Source organism: Hippocampus guttulatus, chromosome 12 (assembly GCF_054856545.1).
Source record: "Hippocampus guttulatus isolate MCC_2025c chromosome 12, RoL_Hgut_1.0, whole genome shotgun sequence".
NCBI lineage: Eukaryota > Metazoa > Chordata > Actinopteri > Syngnathiformes > Syngnathidae > Hippocampus > Hippocampus guttulatus.
In genome coordinates this window covers 11,068,260-11,093,053 of record NC_141272.1, presented here as the reverse complement: position 1 = coordinate 11,093,053, position 24,794 = coordinate 11,068,260, and the positions used below count along the sequence as shown (strand labels likewise).

At 40.5% G+C, this 24,794-nt stretch overlaps 3 protein-coding genes, 1 long non-coding RNA gene and 1 other non-coding gene across 12 annotated transcripts in view; 1 reads left to right on the top strand and 4 right to left on the bottom strand.

Annotated features, from left to right (window-relative positions):
• Positions 1-11,383: 11,383 nt before the first annotated feature.
• Positions 11,384-13,975, bottom strand: mrpl28 (mitochondrial ribosomal protein L28). Of its 2 annotated transcripts, XM_086126371.1 has the most exons (7): positions 13,873-13,969; positions 13,760-13,789; positions 13,128-13,419; positions 12,905-13,057; positions 11,963-12,097; positions 11,795-11,881; positions 11,384-11,665 (listed from the first exon to the last, which is right to left on the bottom strand). In XM_086126371.1, the coding sequence occupies exons 1-7, from the start codon at positions 13,914-13,916 to the stop codon at positions 11,570-11,572; spliced, it is 837 nt and encodes a 278-aa protein (XP_085982497.1). In that variant the 5' UTR covers positions 13,917-13,969; the 3' UTR covers positions 11,384-11,569. The 2 variants fall into 2 exon arrangements, with proteins under 2 accessions (XP_085982497.1, XP_085982498.1); XM_086126372.1 differs by lacking the exon at positions 13,760-13,789 and having other exon boundaries at positions 13,873-13,975.
• Positions 13,976-14,748: 773 nt separating this feature from the next.
• On the bottom strand, positions 14,749-14,835 carry trnastop-uca (transfer RNA opal suppressor (anticodon UCA)). The gene has a single exon. It is a non-coding gene; the product is annotated as a tRNA-Sec (tRNA).
• A 387-nt stretch (positions 14,836-15,222) lies between these two features.
• Positions 15,223-20,362, bottom strand: LOC147197378 (proton-coupled zinc antiporter SLC30A1). The gene is made up of 5 exons (XM_086126272.1): positions 19,958-20,362; positions 17,825-18,325; positions 17,060-17,472; positions 16,393-16,580; positions 15,223-16,098 (listed from the first exon to the last, which is right to left on the bottom strand). Exons 2-5 carry the CDS (start codon positions 18,321-18,323, stop codon positions 15,855-15,857), a joined length of 1,344 nt encoding a protein of 447 aa, XP_085982398.1. The 5' UTR covers positions 18,324-18,325; positions 19,958-20,362; the 3' UTR covers positions 15,223-15,854.
• Positions 15,965-16,704, top strand: LOC147197379 (uncharacterized). The gene is made up of 2 exons (XR_015102549.1): positions 15,965-16,106; positions 16,340-16,704. It is a non-coding gene; the product is annotated as an uncharacterized LOC147197379 (long non-coding RNA).
• Positions 20,363-22,455: 2,093 nt separating the features above from the next.
• ppp1r37 (protein phosphatase 1, regulatory subunit 37) overlaps positions 22,456-24,794 on the bottom strand; it is a 29,043-nt gene continuing 26,704 nt past the window's right edge. For 2 of the 7 annotated variants that reach the window (XM_086125345.1, XM_086125346.1), the window contains one exon: positions 22,456-24,746. In XM_086125345.1, the coding sequence (XP_085981471.1) occupies positions 24,670-24,746 (77 nt within the window). In that variant the 3' untranslated portion in view covers positions 22,456-24,669. The remainder of the gene's footprint in view (positions 24,747-24,794) is intronic. The other 5 variants (XR_015102444.1, XM_086125349.1, XM_086125350.1 and 2 more) reach the window with 5 other exon arrangements.

The window sequence follows — 24,794 nt, the reverse complement described above, 5'->3', positions numbered from 1 at the left end:
GCCCCATGTGTCATCATTGGAAACTACACGACTTTAGAATTCTCTAGAATTAGACGTGAACGTGTTACAGTAAGAATACGTTGGCCAAGTTCTCGATTTTGCTTCCGTGTAGTTGTTTTGGGATGACTCATTCGGCCTTTTTTTCGAATGTTGCATAATGCACGTGGGACGAAATTTTTAATTGTATATTAAAGATTATAGGTATAATATTTTAAATGTTCTCACTGTCTACTAATGTGAATTCTGCAGGGATAATTTGCCATTTTACCTGTGTTATTCCTCACTATCTCGAGACTTCATTTGATTATGGTACTTTTGAAGAACCCTTCTTCCCCACAGTCCATTACATTTTGTCCACAAATCTGATTGTACATGATGTACTGTACATTTTCATGTAAATGTGTCATCACGCAGCAAGGTGGCCTTTTTTTTTAAAAATAATTTTTCTCAGACATATGATGAAGTAGTAACATTTGTGGCCCACTTCAGCACTGAAATGTTCCCTCCCTAGTTTCGATAATGAAAGCAGGTGCACTGTGGTTTATTTATAGTGGCCACTAATTTCCGCTAGTTCGTTTTCCAACACCCACGGGAGTCCCCGCACTGAAAACAGAGAATCCCCCGTCACATTTGAAGTAACTCACACACGAAAGAGAAAGCAGATTGATATTGATGTGAACGCCATCAATTTGTAAAAATGAAACTTCCCATGCCGAGCTTTCTGTGGGGATCTGTGTGTGAGCGTCATCTAGAGGACAAAGCAAAATAGAACATGACACTTCTGGGTTTTGCTGATTTTTGAAGAGCAATCGAATGTAAATCAAAAAACTTGTTCCGCTGTAATTCACGTGACCTGTACAACTCAATAGGTTGAACAAGTGTGTACACCCTCTGAAAAGTGATGATGTGGTTGTGTTCACAATGAACCAATCGGATTCAAAGGTGTTTTTAGCTGAAAAAACGACTGTGTATAGTAAGGTGTTTTTCACCCCCCCAGAAAAACAACCGTATATAGTAAGGCATTTTTCGCCCCAAAAAAAATATGCGACCATGTTTTTTTTTGCTGAAAAACCCCCCCCAGACCATGTATAGTAAGGCGCTTTTAGCCCAACAAAAAAACAACCATGTAAAGTAAGGCATTTTTGGCCGAAGAAATCAGACCATGAATAGTAAGGCATTTTTGGCCAAAGAAATCAGACCATGTGAAGTAAGGCGTTTTTAAGACCAAGCGAAAAAAAAGGCCATGTATAGTAAGGCGTTTTTAGCCGAAAAAAACGACCATGTATAGTAAGGAGTTTTTACCCCAAAAAAACGACCATGTATAGAAAGGCGTTTTAGCCCAAAAAAACGACCATGTATAGTAAGGCGTTTTAACCCGAAAAAAAAAATCATTTATAGTAAGGAATTTTTAGCGTCAAAAACGACCATGTATAGTAAGGCATTTTTGGCCGAAAACCCCCCACCATGTGTAATAAGGCATTTTTGGCCGAAAAAAAACGACCATGTATAGCACGACGTTTTTAGCCCAAAAAAAAAACAACCATGTATAGTAAGGCATTTTTAGCCCCCAAAAAACGACCATGTTTAGTAAGGCAATTTTAGCCCCAAAAAAATGACCATGTATATATAGTAAGGCATTTTTGGCCGAAAAAAACGACCATGTATAGTAAGGCGTTTTTAGCCGAAAAAAAGACCATGTAGTTAGGCGGTTTTAGCCAAAAAAAACAACCATGTATAGAAAGGCGTTTTAACCCGAATAAAACTACCATGTATAGTCAGGCATTTTTGGCCGAAAAAAAACGACCATGTATAGTAAGGCAATTTTAGCCCCAAAAAAATGACCATGTATATATAGTAAGGCATTTTTGGCCGAAAAAAACGACCATGTATAGTAAGGCGTTTTTAGCCGAAAAAAAGACCATGTAGTTAGGCGGTTTTAGCCAAAAAAAACAACCATGTATAGAAAGGCGTTTTAACCCGAATAAAACTACCATGTATAGTCAGGCGTTTTTGGCCGAAAAAAAACGACCATGTATAGTAAGGCAAATTTAGCCCCAAAAAAATGACCATGTATTTAGTAAGGCATTTTTGGCCGAAAAAAAACGACCATGTATAGTAAGGCATTTTTGGCCGAAAAAAACGACCATGTATAGTGAGGCGTTTTTAGCCCAAAAAAACGACCATGTATAGTAAGGCATTTTTGGCCGAAAAAAACCCGACCATGTATAGTAAGGCTTTTTTATCCGAAAAAAAAAGACCATGTATAGTAAGGCGTTTTTAGCCCAAAAAAACAACCATGTATAGAAAGGCGTTTTAACCCGAATAAAACGACCATGTATAGTAAGGCGTTTTTTGCCCCAAAAAACGACCATGTATAGTAAGGCATTTTTGGCTGTAAAAACCGACCATGTATAGTAAGGCGTTTTTAGCCGAAAAAAACCCGACCATGTATAGTAAGGCATTTTAAGCCCCCAAAAAACGACCATGTATAGTAAGTCATTTTTGGCCGAAAAAAAACAACCATGTATAGTAAGGCATTTTTGGCCGAAAAAAAACGACCATGTATAGTAAGGCATTTTTGGCCGAAAAAAAACGACCATGTTTATTTAGTAAGGCGTTTTTAGCCCAAAAAAAAAAAAGACCAAGTATTGTAAGGCATTTTTAACCCAAAAAAACAACCATGTATTGCAGGGCATTTTCAGCCCCAAAAAACGACCATGTATCGTAAGGCGTTTTTAGCCGAAAAAAAACGATCATGTTTATTTAGTAAGGCGTTTTTAGCCCAAAAAAACGACATAGTATAGTAAGGCGTTTTTAGCCGAAAAAAACGACATAGTATAGTAAGGCGTTTTTAGCTGAAAAAAACGACATAGTATAGTAAGCCGTTTTAAGCTGAAAAAAACGACATAGTATAGTAAGGTGTTTTTAGCCCGAAAAAAACGACATAGTAGAGTAAGGCGTTTTTGGCCCGGAAAAAAAGACATAGTATAGTAAGGCGTTTTAGCCCGAAAAAAACGACATAGTATATAGTAAGGCGTTTTTGGCCCGAAAAAAACGACATAGTATAGTAAGGCGTTTTTAGCCGAAAAAAACGACATAGTATAGTAAGGCGTTTTTAGCTGAAAAAAACGACATAGTATAGTAAGCCGTTTTAAGCTGAAAAAAACGACATAGTATAGTAAGGCGTTTTTAGCCGAAAAAATGACCATGTATAGTAAGGCGTTTTTAGCCCAAAAAAACGACATAATATAGTAAGGCATTTTTGGCCCGAAAAAAATGACATAGTATAGTAAGGCGTTTTTAGCCCAAAAAAACGACATAGTATAGTAAGGCGTTTGTGGCCCGAGAAAAACGACATAGTATAGTAAGGCGTTTTTAGCCCGAAAAAAACGACATAGTATAATAAGGCATTTTTGGCCCGAGAAAAACGACATAGTATATAGTAAGGCGTTTTTACCCCGAAAAAAACGACATAGTATATAGTAAGGCGTTTTTGCCCCGAAAAAAACGACATAGTATATATAGTAAGGCGTTTTTGGCCCGAAAAAAACGACATAGTATTAGTAAGGCGTTTTTGGCCCGAAAAAAACGACATAGTATAGTAAGGCGTTTTTGGCCCGAAAAAAACGGCATAGTATAGTAAGGCGTTTGTGGCCCGAGAAAAACGACACAGTATAGTAAGGCGTTTTTAGCCCGAAAAAAACGACATAGTATAGTAAGGCGTTTTTAGCCCCAAAAAAAACGACAGTATAGTAAGGCGTTTTTAGCCGAAAAAATGACCATGTATAGTCAGGCGTTTTTAGCCGAAAAAATGACCATGTATAGTAAGGCGTTTTTAGCCCAAAAAAACGACATAGTATAGTAAGGCGTTTTTGGCCCGAAAAAAACGACATAGCATAGTAAGGCGTTTTTGGCCAGAAAAAAACGACATAGTATTTTAAGGCGTTTTTTGGCCCGGAAAAAAACGACATAGAAGGCGTTTTAGCCCGAAAAAAAAAACGACAGTATAGTAAGGCGTTTTTAGCTGAAAAAAACGACATAGTATAGTAAGGCGTTTTAGCCCGAAAAAAAACGACATAGTATAGTAAGCCGTTTTAAGCTGAAAAAAACGACATAGTATAGTAAGGTGTTTTTAGCCCGAAAAAAACGACATAGTAGAGTAAGGCGTTTTTGGCCCGGAAAAAAAGACATAGTATAGTAAGGCGTTTTAGCCCGAAAAAAACGACATAGTATATAGTAAGGCGTTTGTGGCCCGAGAAAAACGACATAGTATATAGTAAGGCGTTTTTAGCCCGAAAAAAACGACATAGTATAATAAGGCATTTTTGGCCCGAGAAAAACGACATAGTATATAGTAAGGCGTTTTTACCCCGAAAAAAACGACATAGTATATAGTAAGGCGTTTTTGCCCCGAAAAAAACGACATAGTATAGTAAGGCGTTTTTGGCCCGAAAAAAAAAAGACATAGCATAGTAAGGCGTTTTTGGCCAGAAAAAAACGACATAGTATTTTAAGGCGTTTTTTTGGCCCGGAAAAAAACGACATAGAAGGCGTTTTAGCCCGAAAAAAAAACGACAGTATAGTAAGGCGTTTTTAGCTGAAAAAAACGACATAGTATAGTAAGGCGTTTTAGCCCGAAAAAAAACGACATAGTATAGTAAGCCGTTTTAAGCTGAAAAAAACGACATAGTATAGTAAGGTGTTTTTAGCCCGAAAAAAACGACATAGTAGAGTAAGGCGTTTTTGGCCCGGAAAAAAAGACATAGTATAGTAAGGCGTTTTAGCCCGAAAAAAACGACATAGTATATAGTAAGGCGTTTGTGGCCCGAGAAAAACGACATAGTATATAGTAAGGCGTTTTTAGCCCGAAAAAAACGACATAGTATAATAAGGCATTTTTGGCCCGAGAAAAACGACATAGTATATAGTAAGGCGTTTTTACCCCGAAAAAAACGACATAGTATATAGTAAGGCGTTTTTGCCCCGAAAAAAACGACATAGTATAGTAAGGCGTTTTTGGCCCGAAAAAAAAAAGACATAGCATAGTAAGGCGTTTTTGGCCAGAAAAAAACGACATAGTATTTTAAGGCGTTTTTTTGGCCCGAAAAAAACGCCATAGTATAGTAAGGCGTTTTTGGCCCGAAAAAAACGACATAGTATAGTAAGGCGTTTTTAGCCCGAAAAAAACGACATAGTATAGTAAGGCGTTTTTGGCCCGAAAAAGACGACATAGTATAGTAAGGCGTTTTTGCCCCGAAAAAAACGCATAGTAAGGCGTTTTTGGCCCGGAAAAAAACGACATAGTATAGTAAGGCGTTTTTGGCCCGAAAAAAACGACATAGTATAGTAAGGCGTTTTTGCCCCGAAAAAAACGCCATAGTATAGTAAGGCGTTTTTAGCCCGAAAAAAACGACATAGTATAGTAAGGCGTTTTTGCCCCGAAAAAAACGCCATAGTATAGTAAGGCGTTTTTAGCCCGAAAAAAACGACATAGTATAGTAAGGCGTTTTTAGCCCAAAAAAAACGACAGTATAGTAAGGCGTTTTTAGCCGAAAAAATGACCATGTATAGTCAGGCGTTTTTAGCCGAAAAAATGACCATGTATAGTAAGGCGTTTTTAGCCCAAAAAAACGACATAGTATAGTAAGGCGTTTTTGGCCCGAAAAAAACGACATAGCATAGTAAGGCGTTTTTGGCCAGAAAAAAACGACATAGTATTTTAAGGCGTTTTTTGGCCCGGAAAAAAACGACATAGAAGGCGTTTTAGCCCGAAAAAAAAACGACAGTATAGTAAGCCGTTTTTAGCTGAAAAAAACGACATAGTATAGTAAGGCGTTTTAGCCCGAAAAAAAACGACATAGTATAGTAAGCCGTTTTAAGCTGAAAAAAACGACATAGTATAGTAAGGTGTTTTTAGCCCGAAAAAAACGACATAGTAGAGTAAGGCGTTTTTGGCCCGGAAAAAAAGACATAGTATAGTAAGGCGTTTTAGCCCGAAAAAAACGACATAGTATATAGTAAGGCGTTTGTGGCCCGAGAAAAACGACATAGTATATAGTAAGGCGTTTTTAGCCCGAAAAAAACGACATAGTATAATAAGGCATTTTTGGCCCGAGAAAAACGACATAGTATATAGTAAGGCGTTTTTACCCCGAAAAAAACGACAGTATAGTAAGGCGTTTTTGGCCCGAAAAAAAAAAGACATAGCATAGTAAGGCGTTTTTGGCCAGAAAAAAACGACAGTATTTTAAGGCGTTTTTTTGGCCCGAAAAAAACGCCATAGTATAGTAAGGCGTTTTTGGCCCGAAAAAAACGACATAGTATAGTAAGGCGTTTTTAGCCCGAAAAAAACGACATAGTATAGTAAGGCGTTTTTGGCCCGAAAAAGACGACATAGTATAGTAAGGCGTTTTTGCCCCGAAAAAAACGCATAGTAAGGCGTTTTTGGCCCGGAAAAAACGACATAGTATAGTAAGGCTTTTTTTCCCCGAAAAAAACGCCATAGTATAGTAAGGCGTTTTTAGCCCGAAAAAAACGACATAGTATAGTAAGGCGTTTTTGGCCCGAAAAAAACGACATAGTATAGTAAGGCGTTTTTAGCTGTAAAAATGACCATGTATAGTAAGGTTTTTTAGCTCAAAAAAACGACCACGTATAGTAAGGTTTTTTAGCCCGAAAAAAAAACGACAGTATAGTAAGCCGTTTTTAGCTGAAAAAAACGACATAGTATAGTAAGGCGTTTTAGCCCGAAAAAAAACGACATAGTATAGTAAGCCGTTTTAAGCTGAAAAAAACGACATAGTATAGTAAGGTGTTTTTAGCCCGAAAAAAACAACATAGTAGAGTAAGGCGTTTTTGGCCCGGAAAAAAAGACATAGTATAGTAAGGCGTTTTAGCCCGAAAAAAACGACATAGTATATAGTAAGGCGTTTGTGGCCCGAGAAAAACGACATAGTATATAGTAAGGCGTTTTTAGCCCGAAAAAAACGACATAGTATAATAAGGCATTTTTGGCCCGAGAAAAACGACATAGTATATAGTAAGGCGTTTTTACCCCGAAAAAAACGACAGTATAGTAAGGCGTTTTTGGCCCGAAAAAAAAAAGACATAGCATAGTAAGGCGTTTTTGGCCAGAAAAAAACGACAGTATTTTAAGGCGTTTTTTTGGCCCAAAAAAAACGCCATAGTATAGTAAGGCGTTTTTGGCCCGAAAAAAACGACATAGTATAGTAAGGCGTTTTTAGCCCGAAAAAAACGACATAGTATAGTAAGGCGTTTTTAGCCCGAAAAAAACGACATAGTATAGTAAGGCGTTTTTGGCCCGAAAAAGACGACATAGTATAGTAAGGCGTTTTTGCCCCGAAAAAAACGCATAGTAAGGCGTTTTTGGCCCGGAAAAAACGACATAGTATAGTAAGGCTTTTTTTCCCCGAAAAAAACGCCATAGTATAGTAAGGCGTTTTTAGCCCGAAAAAAACGACATAGTATAGTAAGGCGTTTTTGCCCCGAAAAAAACGACATAGTATAGTAAGGCGTTTTTAGCTGTAAAAATGACCATGTATAGTAAGGTTTTTTAGCTCAAAAAAACGACCACGTATAGTAAGGCGTTTTTAGCCCAAAAACCCCCCACATAGTATAGTAAGGCGCTTTTGGCCCGAGAAAAACGACATAGTATAGTAAGGCGTTTTTAGCTGTAAAAATGACCATGTATAGTAAGGTCTTTTAGCTCAAAAAAACGACCATGTATAGTAAGGCGTTTTTAGCCAAAAAAAAAAACGACATAGTATAGTAAGGCGTTTTTGGCCCGAAAAAAACGACATAGTATAGTAAGGCGTTTTTTCGCCCGAAAAAAACGACATAGTATAGTAAGGCGTTTTTGCCCCGAAAAAAACGACAGTATAGTAAGGCGTTTTTAGCTGTAAAAATGACCATGTATAGTAAGGCGTTTTTAGCCAAAAAAAAACCCCACATAGTATAGTAAGGCGTTTTTGGCCCGAAAAAAACGACATAGTATAGTAAGACGTTTTTGGCCCGAGAAAAACGACATAGTATAGTAAGGCGTTTTTAGCTGTAAAAATGACCATGTATAGTAAGGTCTTTTAGCTCAAAAAAACGACCATGTATAGTAAGGCGTTTTTAGCCCAAAAAAAACGACATAGTATAGTAAGGCGTTTTTGGCCCGAAAAAAACGACATAGTATATATAGTAAGGCGTTTTTAGCCCGAAAAAAACGACATAGTAGAGTAAGGCGTTTTTAGCGGAAAAAAACGACATAGTATAGTAAGGCGTTTTTTCGCCCGAAAAAAACACATAGTATATAGTAAGGTGTTTTTAGCTGAAAAAATGACCATGTATAGTAAGGCGTTTTTAGCCCAAAAAAACGACCATGTATAGTAAGGCGTTTTTAGCCCAAAAAAAACGACATAGTATAGTAAGGCGTTTTTGGCCCGAAAAACACAACATAGTATATAGTAAGGCGTTTTTAGCCCGAAAAAAACGACAGGATAGTAAGGCGTTTTTAGCCGAAAAAAACGACATAGTATATCCATCCATCCATCCATTTTCCGAACCGCTTGATCCTCACTAGGGTCGCGGGGGGTGCTGGAGCCTATCCCAGCTGTCTTCGGGCAGTAGGCGGGGGACACCCTGAATCGGTTGCCAGCCAATCGCAGGGCACACAGAGACGAACAACCATCCACGCTCACATTCACACCTCGGGACAATTTAGAGCGTTCAATCAGCCTGCCACGCACGTTTTTGGAATGTGGGAGGAAACCGGAGTACCCGGAGAAAACCCACGCAGGCCCGGGGAGAACATGCAAACTCCACACAGGGAGGCCGGAGCTGGAATCGAACCCGGTACCTCTGCACTGTGAAGTCGACGTGCTAACCACTGGACTACCGGGCCGCCGACATAGTATAGTAAGGCGTTGTTAGCCGAAAAAAACGACAGTATAGTAAGGCGTTTTAGCCCGAAAAAAACGACATAGTAAGGCGTTTTTAGCCCGAAAAAAACGGTCAGTTGAACCGGGGTTGCCTGGACCGAACACCTGCATGTGTACCCCTACACTGCCAGTGACTGTGACTTGACCTGAACGATAGGTGTATTTGGCATGCACTGTGGAGGGTTGCCAGTTAGAAAAAGTTTTTGGTGTTGTATTTTCACACATCACCAAGCGGGGTTCGAACCAGGGTTGTCTGGACCGAACACCTGCATGTGTACCCCTATACCACCAGTGACTGTGACTTGGCCTGCACTATTGGCGTATTTGGCATTCACTAGGGAAAGTTTACAGTTACAAAAAAAAAAAAGAAAAAAAAAGCAGTGTTTGGTGTATTTTATTTTCACATGTGACTGCCTTACAATACTATGTAGTTTTTTTCGGCTAAAAACGCCTTACTATACTATGTCGTTTTTTTCGGGCTAAAAACGCCTTACTATACATGGTCATTTTTTTCGAGCTAAAAACGCCTTTCTATACTATGTCGTTTTTTTCGGGCTAAAAACGCCTTACTATACTATGTCGTTATTTTCGGGCTAAAAACGCCTTACTATACTATGTCGTTTTTTTTTGGGCTAAAAACGCCTTACTATATATACTATGTGGTTTTTTTCGGCTAAAAACACCTTACTATACATGGTCGTTTTTTTGGGCTAAAAACGCCTTTATACTATGTCGTTTTTTTCGGACTAAAAACGCCTTACTATATACTATGTCGTTTTTTTCAGGCTAAAAACGCCTTACTATACATGGTTGTTTTTTTGGCCTAAAAATGCCTTACTATACATGGTCGTTTTTTCGGCCAAAAATGCCTAAATATACAGTACATGATCTTTTTTTACGGCCAAAAATGCCTTACTATACATGGTCATTTTTTGGGGGCTAAAAATGCCTTACTATATTACATGGTCGTTTTTGATGCTAAAAATTCCTTACTATATATGGTCGTTTTTTGGGGGCTAAAAACGTCTTACTATACATGGTCGTTTTTTCCGGCTAAAAACGCCTTACTGTACATGGTCGTTTTTTTGGGCTAAAAACGCCTTACTATACATGGTGGGGTTTTTTCGGCCAAAAATGCCTTACTATACATGGTGGTTTTTTTGGGGCTAAAAATGCCTTACTATACATGGTTGTTTTTTTCGGCTAAAAACGCCGTGCTATACATGGTCGTTTTTTTCGGCTAAAAACGCCTTACTATACATGGTCGTTTTTTCGGCCAAAAATGCCTTACTATACATGGTGGGGTTTTTTCAGCCAAAAATGCCTTACTATATATAGATGGTCGTTTTTTTCGGCTAAAAACGCCTTACTATACATGGTCATTTTTTTTCGGCTAAAAACGCCTTACTATACATGGTCGTTTTTTTCGGCTAAAAACGCCTTCCTATACATGGTCGTTTTTTTCGGCTAAAAACGCCTTACTATATATACATGGTCATTTTATTCGGCTAAAAACTCCTTGCTATACATGGTCGTTCTTTTCGGCTAAAAACCCCTTACTATACATGATCTTTTTTTTGGGCTAAAAACGCCTTTCTATACATGGTCGTTTTTTGCGCTAAAAACGCCTTACTATACAAGGTCGTTTTTTTGGGCTAAAAACGCCTTCCTATACATGGTCTTTTTTTTGGGCTAAAAACGCCTTACTATATATACATGGTCGGGTTTTTTTCGGCTAAAAACGCCGTGCTATACATGGTCGTTTTTTTCCGCTAAAAACGCTTTACTATACATGGTCGTTTTTTCGGCCAAAAATGCCTTACTATACATGGTCGTTTTTTTCGGCTAAAAACGCCTTCCTATACATGGTCGTTTTTTTTCGGCTAAAACTCCTTGCTATACAAGGTCGTTTTTTTGGGCTAAAAACGCCTTCGTATACATGGTCGGTTTTTTTCGGCTAAAAACCCCTTACTATACATGATCGTTTTTTTGGGCTAAAAACGCCTTACTATACATGGTAGTTTTTCTGGGCTAAAAACGCCTTACTATACATGGTCGTTTTTTGGGCTAAAAATGCCTTACTATACAAGGTCGTTTTTTTGGGCTAAAAACGCCTTACTATACATGGTCGGTTTTTTTCGGCCAAAAATGCCTTCGTTTTTGGTGCTAATAATACCTTTTAAAAAAAACGACCATGTATCGTAAGGTGTTTTTTCACCCCAAAAACGACCATGAATAGTCAGACGTTTTTAGCCCAAAAAACGACCATGTAGAGAAAGCTATTTTGGCCCCCCCTCCAAAAAAAAAAATCTATAGAATACTTTTTTAGCCCCAAAAAACAACCATCTATCGTCAGGCTTTTACTTGCCGAAAAAAACGACCAAGTATATAGAAAGCCATTTTTTCACTTCCCGTTAAAAGAGACACAAAACCAAATATAAATGTGAAATTTTTTTAAGAGATTTTGTACAAGCTGAGAGAATGGACAGCTGCTGTACAGTATTTATGCCAGTGTTGAGTGTTCTTCCAGCCAAGCAAAGAAGAGGAAATGAGATAAATAAGGGTTGCTTCCTGTTTTCTGTGTCTCTCACACATTGACACACGGAGATTTCACTTGTTCTTGTTCATTTGTTTTCAGTCAGATGAGGCTCGGACAGTTTTTGGATGTGCAGCTCCTCTATCAGCTTTTCCGCACACACCTTGAACTGCGGCTCGGGCTCCTGGCAGGAACAAACACACACACACACACACACACACATTAACTTTCAATTTCAGAAACAGCACATGCACATTTCTGATGAGCGTTTTGGGTATGACGAAAGTATTTTGTTTCATTGTGATCATGTGACCTTGTGCTCCAGCTGCCTCTGTTTCTCCACAGCTTCTTCCAGAGTCAGTCCTACCCACTCTGCCTCGTCCTCGGGGATCTCAAACTGCTGCTCAGCGCGGTGACCAAACACAAAATTGAATTATTTCGTTGGACTTGCAACGCTGAACATCCGAGCGAAGCTTGTTACCTTGTATTTGTTGTACACCTTGTCTCTTGTCACTGCATCGTCTGGATACAGCTGAGTGTCTTTGTGAGCCAGGCGGAGTAACATGGCCCTCTTCAGGTCCATGCCCAGTTTGGAGTTCAGATCTTCCTTTGGCGTCTAACACAAGTCAACAGACTCCGATTGAAATAATGCTGTCCACTAGGGGGCGTTAATAAACAAAACAAGATGTGTTACATAAATAAATATGGCCCCACGTGTGTTTCAGTACTGACTGATTACAATTTTAACTGACTGGTCGGCCCATGTATTTATCAGTTTGAAATAGGGATGTCTTTTCAAAAAAAAAACAAAAGCCAATAGAAAAACATGACAACAAAATGACAAAGTGTATTTCTCCGTCATTGCTGTTGTTCTGTACAAAAACACAATCATGTGCTTTTATTTTTTTACAATATAATTTTTTGACAGTATTGTGAACTTTTTAATATCAGCAACCACCCAACATGACGGGGGTAATTACCTTATTTTTAGGTTTATATTGTGATATCCAATGTTTGGATCTCGCTCCATCCCTCGTTCTAAAGCATCATCTTTTCGCCGCTGACCATTTTCCGCTCTTTTATCCTCCATTGCGTTTCACGTCTGTCTGTTTTTTTTTAAACAGTCGTAGCGTTTGTCGCCTTGTGATGACGTATAGGTCGAATGAGCACGACCTAAAGCTGAATTGACCATCACTGTGAACACAGCCTTGTCACAGTCCTTAAATTTTACCCTAATTCCACCAACTTGGCATGCATGTTAGAGTATGTTTTTTTCTGTCCGACCGTACAGTATCTAAGAGTGGCACTTGCTGCACGGCCTAAGCCACACCTACGCAGGTTTCGAACATTTGTCTGCAGTATCTAGAGAGTGTAAAAAATTTAAAAATTTGTATAAAATTCGATTCACGGTCTTCTCGCTTACTTTTAGGATGTAAAAATCAAATCCAAAGGCAGCGTCGATCAGGTCCAGGGTGCGCGGCGTGACCGTGATGGTGAACTTGTGGTCCAGGATCTCGCTGTAAAGTTCTTTCTTCAAAAGCTGTGGCTTCCACGTTTTTGGCAGGCGATTAGACATCTATGCAGGTGATGGAATCATCTTGGTAAATTTAAAGAATAAAACAGAAAAAAAACTGGTACACACTCACTTTATCGTTGTGGGCATATCTGAAGCCCGAAACGAAGCCCTCGCCACCCCAAAGGCCGTTCTGCGACTCTGGAGGGTAGTAGATGGGGATCGAGACGTCCTGCACTCGTTCTTTTTGACCCGTCTTCTGACTGAGACGATACTGGACCCCCAGAGGCCTCCAGTGGACCGGCGTGGGCTCCTTTAGCTCCAGAGACTTCAGGTAATGCTTGGGAAGCCGGGCGTAGATGCCACTTTTCAGCTTGAGGGCATCCCAGATTTTAGAAGAGTATTTATGGAGCGGCATACTTATTCTTAAAGGCAAGTGAGAATAGAGAAGTCATTATAAAATTGATTCTTGACCTGTGATAAGGAGGTTACCTTTAGTGGTATGCAAAAAATCTCTCCCCAAATATAGTTCAGTCCTATTTACCCTTAAATTCCATACAGTAGCACGTAATCTCTAATCTTTTTCACTTTTTGTGCTGTGCATTTTAGTCAAAGCATTATTTCCATGCATTTTTTTCTTTGTTTTCTTTATTTGAGCGCAGTGTTGTGCGACAGTGTTACATTAATATTGATACAATTTAATATTTAATGGGAAAACGCTTGCAAGGCTGCACGATTGCACGCAGTATAAAGACTTGTACGTACGTTACTGATGGAGTACCTGTCACGATGAACCTACCACCAGGCGAAAAGATGATTAATGAAATAATGAAACATTATTTTACATCATCAGGTAAACTATGAAGCATGAGTCTTACCAAGTAAAATCAAAAGGGTATTTTACATCCTGATAGAAAAACATCAAGCTGCAAGGACATCGTGGAGCTTCGCTAACTTCCGCATTGCTTGACGTCAGGTCACAACAACGATGATTATTATTGGCGGCAGCGAATATTCATGTCGTTGGTGATTGGCTAATATTTGAAAGTTTTATCATTGGTGGCATGGACAAACTATTGTCGTTGTTGATTGGTTTAGACGAAAGGGGATGGTCCGTGACGAGAGGGCACACAAAATTGTTGTTCCGGGCAAACCGGACGTGGAACTGAAATAGTTTTGTTTTTCAGTGTATACTTTTTTTAAAGTCACCTAAGAACAGTGGTTCTTAACCTTATTGGAGGTACCGAACCCAACCTGTTCATGTGCACATTCATCGAACCCTTCATTAGTGAAAGAATATTATTATTTATATTATTATATACATCTTATTATTATACGGCATTTCTAAGGCTTAGAAATACCATAACTACACTTTGTACAAAAATTAATCACATTACGGTTTGTTTGTAGCTTGAAAGTGTCGCTGGAATCTAAAGCATTTTCTGCTATTGCACTGTAGTTTCAACCCTTTAGTTCAAATGACGCTTTCGTTCCTTTGATCACTGCTGATAGTGACAATATTGGAAATAATAATCATGAATTAGATCCATATAGCGTCCCTCGTCCCTTAAAATTCGCTATGTAAATTTAGTTGTCTTTCTTATGGCACTTTTATTTTGAAGGATGAGAGTAAAGCCCTGAAAACGGGATGATGTCAACAGTCTCGTTTGTCAATATGAGCAGCGATCACAGGAACGATTAAAATCTCCATTAAATGATTGAAACAAAGTCGCCTAAGAATTGCCGTAGTGGTACGCCCGAAAGGTGGAATTGAACCACTCTGCCGCTAAGCAGCTACAGGTTTGAAGCCTGCACCCCGGACCACCGAGGCTCATCCGGGCACTAAGGTTTGGAATCGGTTGCTAATATATAGAGTGGAAATGCACTGCTGTCACTTAGTGACGGTTTCCAGCTACTGCGGAACAATGACATATTTTAGTTTGTGTTCGTGAATCATTTTGCTTATAACAAATTACGTGACCGAGAGCTTCCTACTCAAAAGCGCAATTCTTTAAAAAAAACATTTGAAAAATATACGACATCAGGTAGGCGATGGTTTATGCAAAATACTTGCGTGCTGATTGGTTGTGCTGTAGAGGAAAGGCGGAGACAGATGACGTCATAACAGGTAACCAGTTTCCAGTTTCATACGCGTTGTTTTTAAGTAATAGATAGACCGATAGATAGATAGACAGGGGGGGGGGTTGAACATTCCAGTTTGAATAAAGTATCTGATAAGAAGATTTATTTATTGTCTTACAACTAAGAGATAAACATCCAACCATTATCTGAACTGCTTTTCCTCACATGGGTCGCAGGCGTGCTGGAAACAATCCCAGCTGTGTTCGGGCATGAGGCGGGGTACACTGGTTGCCAGCCAATCACAGGGCACACATAGACAAAAAAATACATTTGCCCTCAGGATCACACTGACGGACACTTTTGGGCAATCAATAACCTAACATGCATATGTTTGGAACGTGTGAGGAATCCAAAGTAGACTGGAGAAAACCCACGCAGGCCCGCGGCGAACATGCAATCTCCTGACCTCTGTACTGTGAGGCCGATGTGCTAACCAGCTGACCACCGTGCCATCCAAGAGATAAGCAAAAGTACACTCAGCCAAGCATTCCCCCCTCGTCTCTTTGCTTTCTGACAGATCATAACAGTCGCTTTTCTATACCTTGACTTTCCAACACTGATTACACTCAAAAACCTAACTCTTCACTTTGCTATCTTCGTGTTGATCATGCTATGCTATCTTGGGCATCAGACAGTTTTATCACACGCACAATTCAAGTGAGAGGTTTTTCGTTCTTACATTACAAAGGGTAGATGTTTGCTTTTCATGCATGTCTTGTTACAAAAATGAAACAGGACTGTCTTGTTTTAACAATTTTTCCATGACAGGCTCTTGTGGCAGAGGGCAGCACACGTGGGTGTCACAGAGTTTATCACAGGCCAAGTTGCAGGTTGGCACCGGAGGTGGGCATGTTGAACACTTTGGGAGGGCAGAAGGGGGAGCAAACTCAGGTTGGACTGTGCAGCATCTCACGCCGACGCTCTGCAAGACCTTGGTGACCCCTGACATTAGATCAGCACACCTGAACATGTGAGCGAAAGTCATGTTTAGTACAATTCATGTCACGTGCACCCCTCCCAAAAAAAAACTAGTGAGTCACTCCTGCAGTTTGTCATTCATGGTGAGTGATTGCTCTAGTTAATTGCGATGCCGTACCTCTCAGTCATTCAAATACTAACAATTTTGCACCCAGAAAAGTATTCCAGTAGATGACATGTGATTATAATATTTATATGAATTACAAATTATGAATTAATTTTCAGCTTTCAGTGAACCTGAGAAGCATTTTTTAGAAGGTGGGAAGAAGCTGGAGTACCTGTGTATGGGAAAGGCATTGTGACAGAGGATGTGGACCGAGGCCACCACGAAGGAGTCGTACAACTCCCAGATGTGGAGCTCGTGCACCTCCTCCACCCCAGGCACGCTCCTGATCCGCTCTCTCACATCCGATAGGCTCACGTGAGGAGGCGTAGCCTGCATCAACAGCAGCCCGTACCTGTGCATCTGATGAGGGCTATACATAAATGTCACACACGCAAATACAGCAATACCATGATATTTAAAATGAAAACATGATTAAATAACATTAAAAAAAATAAACTGGTTTTGTCACATTACGTTAATTGAATGGCCATTGTGTTGTTGTTTTTTTGTCCACCATGGAGCAGTATAATACAGACAGTAAACTTGAACTGGGAGTGACCAAACACAAAAAACAGGTGAGTCGAAACGTTCGCGAGCTCAGCTGTGCCGTCAGTTTCAATCAACAGCAGGTGGCAGTACAGGACAAAATGCCATTGATGAATAGAAAATGGTGTAAATTAATTCTTATTCCACGAACGCAACATCAACCAGAGTACCATGTTCACACTGGTGGGGGGAACATAATGTAAATCAAATTTGGGACTTGACTTCAATTTTAAATCACACTTCTGTAAAACGAACAAAATGGAGTCAGCCTATATTCGTTTTCATGGTCATACCTGCGGCACAGCTGCGGCCACCAGAATGATTGCAGCCAAAATGGCAAAGCTCGGATCCAGGTACACCAGGAGGCTGCAGGCCTCCGGGAAATGTGGGTAGTCGGGGCCCACCAGCAGCATGACCAAACCATTGACCAAGACCAGCACTGATGTGGACAGATGCTGCACCACCATCACCACAGAAGCCGCACACATAGTCAGCGGCTGCCTGTTGCCCTGAGGGTGTTCTTTCTCTGTCTTGAGCTCCTCCGACGTCTTCTCAGCATCCACGACTCTTGTTGAGATCACCCGATTGCAGAAGATGAAATCCCCGTTACGGAGAGAGCGCGCAGTCGTCCCATGCTGAACTCCACTGGCTTCACACGGGCCTCGCACGGCCTCACCCGCCTCTTCGGAGCCCCCCTGAGACATGGCTGTGAGAGAGAAAAAGAAACAAACAACTACTTCAAAGCAAAAAAAGCCTCACCTGAACATACACTCCACTGTACGTCAAAATAAGAGCACACCTGAACATACATTATACTATACTTCAAAGTACACACATGGACAAAATTGTTGGAACCATCGAGTACCATTCAAGAAATAACCTAACATCCCCTCTAGAAAATATTTAAGTCTTATCAATAGATGGGGTGTGATACGATTCTGTGTATTTGTGGTCACTTTTGAAAAAGTCATGAAACTATACAGTATAGGGAAATATTTTTTGTTGCCTTCAAAAGTCAACAAGGGACAAATACGACCCAAAGAAGTTTGAAGCGATACCTTTGTGGTTGACTTCAATGTAACACTCATGCTCCCCTCCAGCACAGGCCTGGGCCCCCCGCCGCCTCCGTGTCATCCCGAACACCGCGACGTTGTGCAACACACCGACGACCCCCACCGCCACGAGCAGCCAGGGCCGCTCCACAGGATGCATCTCCACAGACGAGCTGGCCATTTCCAACAGGCAGGAGACACACAAAGAGGTGAGCAGCAGGGCTGAGATAAAGACCCCCACCGGCTGTCTCCTGCCGACAGGGTGGAACACGGCACACCCGAGAGGGCTGACGGGATCGGTCGTCTCTGAAGACGGCCGAGTGCTTGAACCAGAGGGGCTTGCTGGCTTCTGAGGATGAGGTAGAGCCATGTGACCGAGGACAAAGAGTGTGTGGAAGCCATCCATCAGCAAGACGAAGGACCTGCACAGCTGACCGGTGATCAGTTTCAGAACCAGCACAAGGATGGTGATGCCCAGCTGGCACCACTGCAACACCTTCTTCATATCTGTATTGTAAAAAAAAAAGACAAAAAAAGAACAAAACAAAAACAAAAAAAAAACAGACATAATGAATGTAGAATGTAAAGAATGAAACGGCTTGTGTATCATGATTTAATGCCACAATCCAATTCAAAGTGCTGCTCCTTCTGGTGCACCCGCCTTGGCCACAGGGAGACAGTATAAAACGGTCTCATGCAGACACAAAGAAGAATTGTACTTCTACCACTACTTTAAGAGACTCGGATGTCAAGTCAAGTCAAGTACAACTTTATTGTCAAATGTGGGGGGCAGGGAGGAAATTTCATCTGTGCTGTATGTTACAGCACAGATAAAATTTCCGCCCTCTTAAACACACAACAGACAACAAGAGGAGCCGCTGCTGGTGCCCGCACCACCATCATGTTTGATGATTGTAACATTAGTCATTATTCGTGGAAGATTCAGAATATGTGACTGTGATTACTGTTACTGTATTATATTATCCGACACAGGTGTTGCTCCAGTTGCTGTTGTAAGTTGAGGGGTTCGTAGGTTTTGGATGGATGGCTCTACATTGGGCAAAAAGGAGAGAAGGACTTCGTTTGAACGCAGCTCTTTATTTTTTTAACGTCTGCTCCGTAACTCTCGAACGAACACACCTTTTTCCGGTAACGAAAATACTTCCTGCTTTTCCAGCAATCGGGTGCAAGCAACATAAAAATATTTCAGCAATTATTAAACAGAATGTAATTTCGTTAACTGTAACATAAAAAATATAATGCTCAAATATAAAATGATAATAATTAACAATTTAACAAAAGCTTACACTGTGTTCAAATACCTGTTGTTTCCAAAACTGCCACAATTGATGCTGAACGTTAGCATGTCATTGGCGTTTTGATTGTCCAAAGTAATTTTCAGATATTTAATATACCTAAGTTTTGGAAGCAATTTAAAACAATATTATTCGATTTATCTACAGCACTTTAGTGTAGTTACAGATCTTCACTACTGCTAATGAGTAAAATTAGCCTGGTCATCACGTGACGCTGGCGTCTGCTGGCTGCAAGCTTGAAGGAGCGACAAACAAAATGTATCAGAGTATAAGCACTTCACATGTATTTTATTAAGGAAATATCGCGTAGCAAAATTGAATTTATACAACAATATAAATAACAAAGTAAAAAATGTTACGTAAGAATCACACTTGGGTACGGTAACCAAGTATTTGCACTTTGTTACATTACAAGAACGCCCTGAATGCAATTTGTATGTCATGCGTTCATGATTCTGCTCATTCTGGATGCAGTGTTAATGCTTGACCGTCCTCTCCGTTTGAAGTACTTTGCTACCATCTTGTGGCACTTCGAAGTTGAATGAAATTGAAACGTGCTAAGCAAATGCATTTTAATTGTTTTTAAAAAAAACATTCATTCAACATCATGCAGATTCAGTAATTCTTTGCGAATCACCAGTAGACGTACGTGCACGGTAAGGTCAATATATATTAGTGCTTGAGGATGCATGAGTTTGTACTTTGTACAAGTAGTACATTTGTACTACTTGTACAAAGTACAAATGCCACATTGATAAACAATTGACCTAGCGTTCGGAGATTCGCAGTGCTAACTTTAGAACATGGAAAAGGTCATCATTACCTGCGAGGAAGAGAACCTGTGAGAGATAGTGAGTGGACGCTCGTGTGTGCTCGAATCCAGAATCTTTCTTTCATTGTATGCAACATTTCCACACTCCTCCTCTTCACGCCGTTACTCCCTCCTCTTCCTCTTCCACTCTTCACTCTTCTAATCTCTGTCATGTGAGGGGGGGGGGGAGACAGTCGCAATCGTCCTCCCTCCAATCTATCTTTCTGTCTGTCTATCGCCTTACAAACAGTCTCAAATAGTGGGGCGCGCCCCCCTTGGGCCGTTGCGCAATGCCGGCGGGGTGGCGTGTACTTTGGGGAACATGCTTTTTTTGGCCGGACGAGAATAAAGTGCAATTGCACAACCACTACAGCAGTTGGCAGTGGCGCTCTCATTGTCAGAGAATGCGCAGGGAGTACAGGTATTGAGATCTCTGGTGGAGTTTTTTTTTGGGGGGGGGGGGGGGGGTGCACCAAACAGGTGATATGAAGTTCAGCAAACAAACCCTCAAGAGACAACATGAAAAAAAATGGAACAGGGATGAAAAGCCTGGCGTTTTTTTTTTTTTTTGCTTGGCTTCACTGTCACTGCAGTGGAGATGAGGAAAGACCACCGGTCACACATGCTGTGTCTAAAAATGATGGCAGCGGACAGCATGGAGCCAAATAAATCAAGGGGCCACTTAAAGACATGACACCCCAGTCACGCCGATAAGCCGCTGTAAAAACTGTGCACTGCAAAAAACGTGCTGGTTGTAACTGTGAATCCCGACTCCGTTTTGATTAAAAAATAATAATAATAAAGAAAAAAAATCTGCACAAATTATTTTGTTCATTTTTGTTTTGCAGACTAATGTCTTTTATTGCCTTGGTGGAGCGATGCAAAAAGGTCCTGATAAAAACTCATTGTGTTGTATGATTACATAATCACATCATCAGGTGCAGGGAACTGCTTTCTTAGCGGGGGGAAGGGGGTCAGTGAGTATTAAAAAGCTTGTGCCGGGGTCCGGGGTCAGGGAGTTTTATCAGAACACGACATGTTTAAACTAAGAGCGTCACGTTTCTGTTTCCCTGGCCATGCATACAAAAGTACATGTCCAAGTAGAGTATTCCTCCGCTGTTCCCAGGAATGAAACGAAAGCTTTCCTTTCCGTCCAGTGGACTGCGAGTCAACAGGTCAGATGGGGTCTGACACCGTGGATAAATCCCCACTGTTCTCCAGTCTGCCGTCACATTCCTGAAGTACAACTAAGCCCACCCGGAGACCCAGCAAGGACACTTTTGATCGCTCCCCACGTTGCTCACCCTCCCAGGATGGTGCACGGGACGAGAAGCATGGATGGCCCATTTGCACCCTCTTTTCCCCTTCATACACAACAGGAAAAAACACCAATCGCATTGTGTTGTGGTAGTATTTAGGTGTTGCACATTAACTCTCAATAATTACCAGTTTTAAAAGTATAAGTCAGTTGATTTGTACAAATGAATTTCCACAGCATTAAATACACCATTGACCACTTTGAGGACAGTAATTATAAAGTGTAGAATACCCACTACTAAGAAGTGGACTTCCCTCCAAAATTCATGGCATGTAAAGAAGCCAACAGCAACAATGAAGGAGCTCCAGGAATTTCTGGCAAGTGTACTAAAGTGTACATGTACTAAACGGTCAGTCGTTTAGTACACGTGACTACAATCTCCGAATGTCTGGGCTATGGGGTAGGTTGGCAAGGCCTGGTTCCATTTTGCAAAAACATTAAAAAAAAAAAATCTCCAAACGGCATATGGGAAAACGTGAAATAGCGCAAGAAAACCTGGATTAAATTGTTTTGGTTGTAATCCCCAACACTATTCATAACCTAAAATGTCATACCTATTGTGAAGGATGATGATGGTGGCAGCATCATTATTTAGGGTTGTTGTTCCTCAGTTAGAACTGTGGTTGGTGGAAGAAATGATGAACATTTCAAAATACCAGTCAGGCTTCCCCGAAGAAGGAAAAAGAGAAAGGTTCAGGAGAAGCCTACTAAAACATCTGAACCTCATTTGGGGTTAATCAGCAGCACTTTAAATGGCAGATGTGTGCCGACTCTCATTTAACACGATCTTAAATCTGATTGATTACTTCTGAACACAACCACATCCATAGCTTCAAAACGGTTCACACAGTTGTGCAACATTCTCAATGCATTTGAAATGGTATATTTTGATTCCAAGAACATTTCAACAGGACATTGTTATTAAATAACATTGAAAGCATGCATCCATTATTGTTGGATTAATGTCGCAATTTTGACCCCCCCCCCCAATTGTTTAATTATAATGCATGTATTAATTTCTTATTGATGTATTGCAGTTAAACAAATTACACAAAAAAGAACCGTAGGAAATTAAACAATGATAATCATACGGCACATATGTTAGTTTATTTCTTAAATCATATAGGTTACCAGCCAAATATTCCTAACTTGATGCTCATCACGGAAAAATAAATCAACTAAAAGTCAATGGTAGAGTCATTACATGCATTTATTTGAGTGGAACAAATTTCGCCATACATATCTTTGTGATTACCAGCACAGTTCTGAATTAAGTTAACAATTTATTAAAAAGGTCTAAAAATTAAAGCATTTACAAACAGTGGGGCTGCAAAACGAGAAGCGTCTTGCTTGGTGGAGTCATGTGACTTGGCGAGCAGCAGCGTTACAGCGGTGCCCTCTGGCGGCCAACTGGCGTCAACGGCACCACGTGACATGTTGCTTCCGGGTTACTTGATTTGCTTTATCAGGAATGCACCCCGACTGCTACTGAACAAGTCAAGCACTCCAAACTTGCCCCCCCCCGCACCCCCCAATGCCCCTCGCCCCGCCAAAAAAGTATTTCCTCTAATTGAAATATATAAATCTAATACAGGGTGGGGTTTTAAAACAAATCAAGGAGTGGAGGCTGGATAATTCCCAAAACTCATCAAATAAATACAAATGATTTGTCAAAGGTGCACCCCCCCAAAAAAATAATAAAACGGGTGAAGAAAAGGAGGAAGAGAAGATGATTTATTGATTAGAGCAACCTGAAAAGCAAGCACTGGGGGTTGTGGCTTCAGGTTTGGTTTGTGTTGATTCCTGAGGGGCCAAAGTGACAACCAGACAAGACGAAAACCGGAAGGCGGGATCACTTTGGCGCAGGTCCCTTGAAACTCGAAACAAGGATGAGAAGGACAAAAACCCCTTGATGGTCACTGAATGCAGTGCTGTGACATTAAAGCCGGGAGGTGTGCTCAGCAGGGTCCACAATTGTTATTATTTGTGTGCTGCCCAAGCTAGCACTGAAAGCTTTCCTGATGGCACCCGCACACGCGCGCACACATGCACACCCGATTGGTCTTTGGTTAGTGTTTTTCTTCTTGCTCCCGTCCGTCCTTGTTGCCATGGAAAGAATTGAAAAAAAGAATGTGATGACAGCATGGTTACTTGGTCTTTGTTCCCCTTGCACACACGCTTCAGTGGTTGTAGTGACGTCACGTTTATTTATTTATTCATTTATTATTTGTGTGTGTGTGTGTTCGTGTCCTTCGATAATTAGCAGAACTCGTTGCGAACACTTGAGCGTTTTTGACTTTTGCGTCCTTTGGAAGAGATGCCTGGATTTGCTAAGGTCAGAGAACTAGTTCTGGATTCTCTCCTGTCCTCACAGGACCTGTGGAAGACAGGAAGTTAGCTGAGAACACTTTGTGGAATGGAAGCTGTGGTGAAAAGTAGTATTAGAACCTGAAATGTTGACATACTGTATTGGTAGGACTGCAGCGCTTGGGCATTTTCATCCCATTTGGATTGAGCCTCAAAACCTGAGACGGCATCACAGTTGTTCCATAGCAGCGTGCCGGTAAATGTTTGGCATGCAGCAAAGCGAAATGGATTTTTTGAAACCCCTGCCAATTTCGATATTTGGCTGGATAATATTTGGATAACCGGTAACTTTGACGATTAATTTAAAAAAAAAAGTATATCATGAATAAAATAACTTTTTGATCAATTTGAGCTCACAACAATAAAGATATACATTACAGGCAGAACAGTGCATTGTTTTACAAAATTTTGTCCTGCAGTATGTTCAGCTTTAGAACAGAGAAAAATCGGCAATAATTATCCGAATTTTAGGGGTGGGGCTCGGGTGAATGTTTGAATGCCATTATCTTTGTATTATGTTCTAATTTGCTAATGAATAAAAAAATAAAATTTAATTGAATTTAAAAACCCCCCAGCAAAAATAGTCCGATATTTGCTGATTTTAAAAAGAGCTAAATGTCATCCAGGCCCTTCTAATTACTATACAACCACAGTACTGGGGTGCCTTTACGGGGTGTTGCCTGGTGAATGAGGTCAGAAGTTGGAGTCAGTCAGAATGGCCAGTTACCATGCAATTAATTCTGTGTGAGTATCTGCTCCATGCTCCTCAGCAGTGGTTTCATTTGTGATTTTTTTCGGGGGGAGGGGTAATGAATGTTTGAATGTCATTATTATTGTTGTATTACGTTATTGTGCAAAAAAAAAAAACTGCCCATTTTTGCCAAGTTTAAAATGGCTAATTTCAGCCAATTAAATCAGCCATCCGGTTAATCAAATTTTTTTTTCCAACATGGTCAAGTTCAATCGTGTTCGGCAGCCCCTAGAAACCACTGTGTGTGTATCCCGCTTTAAATGCTGAGTTTCACCTGTCAAACCTTTTTCATGGTGCATCTCTGCCGGTGTCCAAACTGGCTTCCAGAAGGAGCTCCTCCAGGTCTTGTGTGCAGCTCACACTCACTACGTAGCCAAAAACAAAACACGTACATTAAATATTCATTCATGCAT

Excerpts from the sequence above, each read along its gene's own strand:
- mrpl28 (XM_086126371.1), bottom strand. The coding sequence starts at position 13,916 with ATGTTTTTCTATCAGGATGTAAAATACCCTTTTGATTTTACTTG. Across the intron at positions 13,058-13,127 it reads GATATGCCCACAACGATAAA|ATGTCTAATCGCCTGCCAAA; the intron begins GTGAGTGTGTAC and ends TCACCTGCATAG. Across the intron at positions 12,098-12,904 it reads TTGATTTTTACATCCTAAAA|ACGCCAAAGGAAGATCTGAA; the intron begins GTAAGCGAGAAG and ends GACTTGTGTTAG.
- LOC147197378 (XM_086126272.1), bottom strand. The coding sequence starts at position 18,323 with ATGAAGAAGGTGTTGCAGTGGTGCCAGCTGGGCATCACCATCCTTGTG. Across the intron at positions 17,473-17,824 it reads CATTGAAGTCAACCACAAAG|CCATGTCTCAGGGGGGCTCC; the intron begins GTATCGCTTCAA and ends TCTCTCTCACAG. Across the intron at positions 16,581-17,059 it reads TGGCCGCAGCTGTGCCGCAG|ATGCACAGGTACGGGCTGCT; the intron begins GTATGACCATGA and ends AGCCCTCATCAG.